Raw genomic sequence first — 7,488 nt, forward strand, 5'->3', positions numbered from 1 at the left:
ACTTTAGACTTCTGTGATTGGTGTAAATTTCGCACTTCTCACCATACAAATGGTGCCTCCAAGTTTTTAATGTAAATACTACAACAACCAGCTCTAAGTCATGAGTAGGATAATTTAGTTCATAGCCCTTTAACTGCCGGGAAGCATATGAGATCACTTTTCCTTGTAGCATCAGCACACAACCTAATCCTTTATATGAGGCATCACTATAAATGATAAATTACCAAAATCAGAGGGTATGGTTAACACTGGGGCAGTAACTAACTTATGATTAAGCTCTTGGAAACTATTCTCACATCATGAGTCCACTCGAACTTAACATTTTACCTTGTTAGTTGAGTCAATGACATTGCTATACGAGAGAACCTCCTACAAACCTCCTATAATACCCTACGAGACCTAAGAAATTGCAAACTTCACTTACATTAGTAGGCCTAGTCCATGTAGTCACAACCTCAATTTTACTAGGGTCTACCATAATTTCATCTTTGTATACGACATGTCCTAGGAAAGCGACTTGACCAAGCCAAAATTCACATTTCTTTAATTTGGCATACAAGTGTCTTTCCTTCAAAATTTGTAGTACCAATCTTAAATGCCCTTCATGTTCCTTTCGACTCTTAGAATAGACCAAAATATCATCAATAAAGACAATTACAAGTTGATTTAAAAAATCTTGAAAATCTCTATTCACTAAATCCATGAAGGCAGGTGTGGCATTGGTCAACCCAAATTGCATAACTAAAAATTTGTAGTGCCCGTGTCTTGTCCTAAAATCCGTCTTTGGCACATCTTCCTTTTTCACCTTCAATTGATGATATCTAGAACGAATGTCAATTTTAGAAAATACTTGAGCTCCTTCTAGTTGATCAAATAAGTCATCAATGCAGGGAAGGGAATATCTATTCCTTATAGTAACCTTATTTAACTCACGGTATTCTATGCATAGTCTCATACTCTCATCATTTTTCTTCACAAATAATACTAGAGCTCCCTAAGATGATATACTTGGACGAATGAACCCCTTATTTAATAACTCTTGCAATTGTTTTTTTAAGTTCCTTTAACTCCATTGGTGTCATTCAATAAGGTGTCTTAGAAATGGGGTTGGTATTAGGGGTAAGATTAATAGAAAAGTCTTATCTCTCGATCCGAGGTAATTCAGGTAAATCCTCAGGAAATACTTTAGGAAAGTCTCTAACTACAAGTATATCTAAAAGTTTTAATTCTTCCTTTTGGACATCTACTATGCTAGCCAAGAATCCATAACATACATTCCTAAGTAACTAGTTGGCCTTTAAAACCGATATTATTCGTAATGGAGTCTTGGTGGAAAATCCTTTATATCTAAACTCAGACTCTCCAAGAGGTTTAAACACTACTTCCTTTTCAAAAAATTGAATATTAGTATGATATGTAGTCAACTAATCCATTCCTAAAATGACATTAAAATCATGCATATTTAAGACTTTCAAGTCTGCTAACAATTTCCTACCCTCAATAATAGTCATGCATGATCTATGATTTTCAATGCCGACTGCAGTTTTTTTTGGTTTGCCTATTTTTTCTTTCGGCACTTTCTGTGAGTTTCTATTGATTTTTGGCACTCTGGTTTTTGGCACTTCGGATATTTTATTTTGGGTTCCATCATGTCATCAGATAAGTTAGACTCGTTCCCTATTCACTTTACTGGTAAATATTATTTTGCTTGGGAATTTTAGTTTTAATTATTTGTCAAAGGGAAAGAATTGTGAGGTCATATTGACAGGAGTAATCCCGCACCTAGAGATGTAAATGATTTGTCTAAGTGGGAAATCAAGGATGCTCGGGTTATGACCTGGATTCTTAGCTCAGCTTAGCCTCACCTTGTTCTCAATCTGAGACTGCATAAAACTGCCAATGATATGTGGAAATACCTTAACAAGATTTACAATCAAGACAACAGGGCTCAGCATTTTCAATTGGAGTATGAGATGGCTAATTTCACACAGGGAAGTCTCTCCATTGAGGAATATTTTCTGGCTTTTAAAATCTGTGGGCTAACTATTCAGACATTGTTTATGCTAATGTTACCGCTGCAACTCTCTCTGCTATTCAAGCAGTGCATGAAACAAGTAAGAGAGATCAATTCTTGATGAAGTTTCGTTCTGACTTTGAAATTGCACGTTCTAATATGATGAATCGTCATCCTGTACCATCTCTGGATGCTTGTTTGAGTGAACTTCTTCGTGAGGAGCAGCGTATAGTAACTCAGGCTGCCATGGAACATCGAGCAAATGTTAGTATACCTGTTACTATGGCCTATGCAGCACAAGGGAGGAATAAGGGTAGAGACATGCGTGATATCCAGTACTTTAGTTGTAAAGCTTTTGGTCATATTGCTCGGGATTGTCCCAAGAAGTTCTGTAACTATTGCAAGAAATAGGGTCATATCATCTCTGCTTGTCCCATTCGTCCTAAAAGGAAGCAATGTACTGCTTATCATGTCTCCGCTCGCCAGTTGTTCCTATTCATGCTTCTATAGTTTTAGCAAATCCGAACACACTCACTCTTGAAATAGTACAATAGATGATCATTTCTACTTTTTCTGGTTTTGGGCTCTCAAGTAATCATAAAGTTTATTCTAAGTAATGCTATTTTGACTTCGGAGCCTCTAACCATATGATCAATACTATTTTTTCTCTTTCCAATGTCAGAAATTATGATGGCACTCTAAAAATTAACACCGATGATGGCAGTTCTCTGCCTATCAACGCTGTTGGTGATCTTTTCTTTTTCCTTAACTAATATTTTTGTGTCTCCTGACCTCTCCACAAATCTTATTTCTATTGGACAATTGGTTGATAATAATTGTAATGTTCATTTCTCTCGTTCTGGTTGTGTTGTGTAGGATCAAGTGTCAGGAAAGATGATTGCGAATGGGCCTAAAGTGGGTCAACTCTTTCCTCTCCACGTTTCTCCTTCCACCATAATCCCTAGTTTTCCTTGACTTTCTTTTGCCTGTAATGTTGTTAGTTCTGGAAATAAGATGTGGCATAGACTTCTAGGCCACCCAAACTCTGATGTACTTCGTACTTTGTTTCATTCTAGTTTATTGAAAAATAAAGCATGTTCTTCATTTGATCTTTCTTTTGATTGTACATCATGCAAACTTGGCAAAAGTAAAGTTCTACCTTTTCCTCATCATGTATCTCGTGCTTCACAATGTTTCGATATTATTCAAAGTGATGTTTGGGTGGTTGCACCTATTGTTTCTCATGTGCATTATAAGTACTTTGTTACTTTCATTAATGACTTTAGTCGCTTTACTTGGGTTTACTTCCTATGGGCTAAGGCCAAACTTTTTTTCAGTATTTTAGTGCTTTCTTGCACTTTTTAAGACTCAATTATCTGCCAGCATCAAGATCTTGCGCTCTGATTCTGGTGGAGAATACATGTCTAATGAGTTTCAGGACTTTCTTCACAGCAAATGAATTACCTCCCAGCATTCTTGTCCTTCAACATCGCAACAAAATGGTGTTACTGAGAGGAAAAATCGTCACCTTTTTTATATGGTAAGAATCTTTTTACTTAAATCATCTATTCCCCCTCGTTTATGGTGTGAATTCCTTTTTACTGCAGTTTATTTGATCAATCGCTTACCCTCTTCTACTTTACATCATGTTTCTCTCTCTCTCTCTCTCTTTTAAGTTGTTTGGCCATTCTCCTTCATATTTTGATCGTCGGACATTTGGTTGTGTTTGTTTTGTACATCTCCCTACTCATGAACGACATAAACTTACTGCTCAATCTGTTAAGTGTGTTTTTCTGGGTTATGCTATACCTCAAAAGGGTTATGTTTGTTATGATCCCAATGCTCGTCGTATATGGGTTTCTAGGAATGTGGTTTTCTTTGAAAATCAATATTTCTTTCCCTCTCATGTTGAGTTGCCATCTTCATCTTTATCTCCTATGTTTAGATTCTCTGATTCTCTAATGATTGTGAAAAGGTTTAAACCTGGTTTTGTGTATGAATGACGTCGTCGTCATGAGTTTGGTTCCACTTCATCTGTGCCCCCTCTCGATCTCGACCCAGTGCCTGAACCTGCTCCTATTTCCACCACTCTTCGTCAGTCTACTCGGCCTTCTAGACCCCCTAATTGGTATGGTCTCTTATCCCCTGTCTCTCTCGTAGCTTCTTTATCCTCTATTTTCATTCCTTCTTCCTACAAACAGGTTATGGAACATGAGTGTTGGTAAACTGCAATGCAAGTGGAACTTCAAGCACTTGAGGAGAATCATACTTGGGATATTGTTTCTTGTCCTCCTACAGTTAAGCCTATTAGGAGTAAATGAGTTTTCTTTGTAAAGTTTCGTTCTGATGGGTCTTTGGACCAATACAAAGCTCGTCTTGTAGCTTTGGGTATCAAACAAGAATATGGGTTGACTATGAGGAGAGATTTGCTCCTGTTGCCAAAATGACCACGGTTCGAACCATCTCATCTATTACCGCTTCACAGTCATGGAAATTGCATCAGATGGATGTGAAGAATGCTTTTCTTCATGGTGATCTTCATGAAGAGATCTACATGAAGCTTCCATTTGGTATGATTATTTCTTTTCCTCATGATGTTTGTAAGTTGAGCATTCTTTGTATGGGCTCAAGCTACAGGCTCAAACAGGCTCCCCAGGCCTGGTTTGAGAAGTTTCGTAGTACACTTCTTATCTTCAGCTTTACACAAAGTTAGTATGATTCATCTATTTTTTTCCACACGTCTGATGCGAGTATAGTTCTTCTCTTGGTTTATGTAGATTATATTATCATTACTGGCACTGAATGTGGTCTAATTACTAAGTTTCAGAAGATGTTACATGCAACTTTCCATATGAAATATCTTGGCCAACTCACATACTTCTTAGGACTGGAGGTTCATCATCGGGCTAATGGTATTTTCTTGAACCAACATAAGTATATTCAAGATCTTATCACATTGGTTGGTTTAGAGGACATTTCTTCTGTTGATACACCTATGGAGGTAAATGTCAAATACAAGAAAGATGAAGGGGATATTCTAGATGATCCTACTCTCTATCGGCGCTTGGTTGGAAGTCTTATCTACTTAACCACTACTCGACTGGACATCTCCTATGCCGTTCATCAGGTCAGCATGTCTTCTCCTCGGCACCTTCATCTTGCTGCAGTTCGCCGCATTATCCGCTATCTTCGAGGGTCGCCTACTCGTGGATTATTCTTTTCCACAAACTCATCTCTTCAACTTATTGCCTACAGTGATGCTGATTGGGTTGGGTGTTTAGATACGCATCAATCTACTAAGAGTTTGTGTATGTTTTTGGGTGATGCCTTAATTTTTTGGAAATGTAAGAAACAATATCGTGTTTCTAAATCTTCTACTGAGGTTGAGTATCGTGCCATGTCTATTGTTTATTCTAAAATTGTATGGTTACATGGTCTTCTAGACCCCGATAATGCAAGAAAGGTAAAAAAAATTAAAAAGTATGAACCTTGCTCTGATGCCATGTCAAAACACTCAGAAACCAAGAATACCAAGAGAACGTTTTTTGGAAAAACTGGCTCTTTGTGTTCGGCCCCTTTCATTATCAACGTAATCCCAATCTATACAAGGAAGTAGTTAATATGCTATACACAGAGTCTAACTAATTCATAATATTCAGCATCTATATATGGTAAGATAATCTGTACAACTAATATTAATACAGTCCTAAATTATATAAATTCCTAAAATTGTATACGTTAACAAGTACAAGATTTGTTATTATTGTACTACCTGCAGAAGTTGAAACTTAACTCATAATCAAGTAGTTTTGGCTCTCTATCATAATTCTTAGCAAATATCCTAGAAACAAAGAAATGAGTTGATCCAGAATAAAAAAGTATGTTGACATTTATGGAAAGTAAATTGAGTATACCTGTGACCATCTCGTTCGTAGCCTAGGCATCTTGCGTTGTCATAGCATATACTCTCCCTTGAACTTATTTCCCCATATTACTATTATTTTTCTGAACTGACTGTGGTTGTTTATTATTTGGATATTGACGAGAAAAATGACCTGGTTGTTTACAAGTGTAACAAAAATTAACCCCAGTAGTGCACAGTTGCCCTCCATGATATTTACCAGATCGTGAACAAGGTCTTCTACTCATTTGCTAGGAAGGTTGTCCCTTTTGATCACCCCTATTAAAAATTCTTTTTAAAACCTTGCCCTTGGTCCTTTCCTGGTTGGGCACTAGCTTGCAAGTATGTATTCTTGTATACATTGGAAGCATATCTCAGTCTAAAATCTTCCTTTAATGCCATGGCTCTCCTAACTATTTCAGTATATGTGTTAGCACCTGAAACCAGTATGAGGTGACGCATTCTATCATTCAAACCATTATAAAATTTTCAAACTCTTTCCCCTTTATTCAGAATCAAGTGAGGGGCAAAATGGGAGAGTTCAGTAAACTTAGCAGTATATAGCTCTATAGTCATGGGCCCTTGAACTAAGTTTGAAAATTCACTTTCCTTTTGATCCTTTACCACTTCAGGATAATAGTTATCATTGAAAGCTTCTTTGAGTTTATCCCAAGTAATGGAAGTACCTTTGCCAAGTTCTTCTTTTAATAGTAATTCTATACTATCCCACCACCTCTTAGCAATATCCTTTAAGGTGAAAGTAGCATATCGAACCTTCTGTGTGTCAATGCAATTCAACACTCTTAACATTTTCTTCATTCTCAATAACCATTTTTCTGCTACCACTGGATCTGGCTCCTCAGAGAAGGTAAGAGGGTTGTATTTTTTAAACTCTCCAGAAGAGCAACCCTCTCTTAGATTTTCATGTCTCCTAGTACTTCGTGCAATTCTAGAATATATTCTATCAGCCATTTCATCGATATCATATGTGTTAGTTGCAACAGACATTTCCTACTCTAAATTACATTTCGAGGCCAAAATTTCAACAATAGACTTCTTCTTTTGCCTTAGCAGCATATTTAACCTATTTTATCACCGAAATGAGTTATATATATAAGAGCACAATAATAGGTCCAGCAAACAATACTATACCAAAATTTATCAAAAATCAATAAACCTCTAATCAACTTTAGACTACAATCAACAAAACTACCATTATCAATTGGCATCCAAACCAAAATATAATGAGGATCAAGTCCTAATTCTACCGTATCTTTAACCTATGCTCCAAAAGTAATCACCATTCTTATTCCTTTCCCAAGTGTTTACAAAATCATAGACCTAAGCTCAGATACCATCTTTGTAACGTCCAAAACCCAAAACTATAAACGGGCAGAGTTCCACCTATATTTTAAAAACTTTCTTCCTGTTTACAAATATATATCAAATACATAATTTCAAAACTATTCACAACTATAATACAATGATCCTAAAAAATCCATTCACAAGTTCGGTAAGAGCCATTAAATTCTAAATAATTACAGTACAAATACTCCAACAAAAGCTGTAAAAT

The 7,488-nt window shown here is 36.5% G+C and overlaps 2 protein-coding genes across 2 annotated transcripts; one reads left to right on the plus strand and one right to left on the minus strand.

The window, feature by feature from the left end:
- The first annotated feature begins 4,457 nt into the window (after window positions 1-4,457).
- On the plus strand, window positions 4,458-5,630 carry LOC121265860 (uncharacterized mitochondrial protein AtMg00810-like). The gene is made up of 2 exons (XM_041169532.1): window positions 4,458-4,584; window positions 4,792-5,630. The coding sequence occupies exons 1-2, from the start codon at window positions 4,458-4,460 to the stop codon at window positions 5,628-5,630; spliced, it is 966 nt and encodes a 321-aa protein (XP_041025466.1).
- Window positions 5,631-6,404: 774 nt separating this feature from the next.
- LOC121265861 lies at window positions 6,405-6,923 on the minus strand. Its single transcript, XM_041169533.1, has one exon. It carries the CDS (start codon window positions 6,921-6,923, stop codon window positions 6,405-6,407), a length of 519 nt encoding a protein of 172 aa, XP_041025467.1.
- Window positions 6,924-7,488: the final 565 nt, after the last annotated feature.

This window comes from Juglans microcarpa x Juglans regia, chromosome 5D, assembly GCF_004785595.1.
Source record: "Juglans microcarpa x Juglans regia isolate MS1-56 chromosome 5D, Jm3101_v1.0, whole genome shotgun sequence".
Classification (NCBI taxonomy): domain Eukaryota; kingdom Viridiplantae; phylum Streptophyta; class Magnoliopsida; order Fagales; family Juglandaceae; genus Juglans; species Juglans microcarpa x Juglans regia.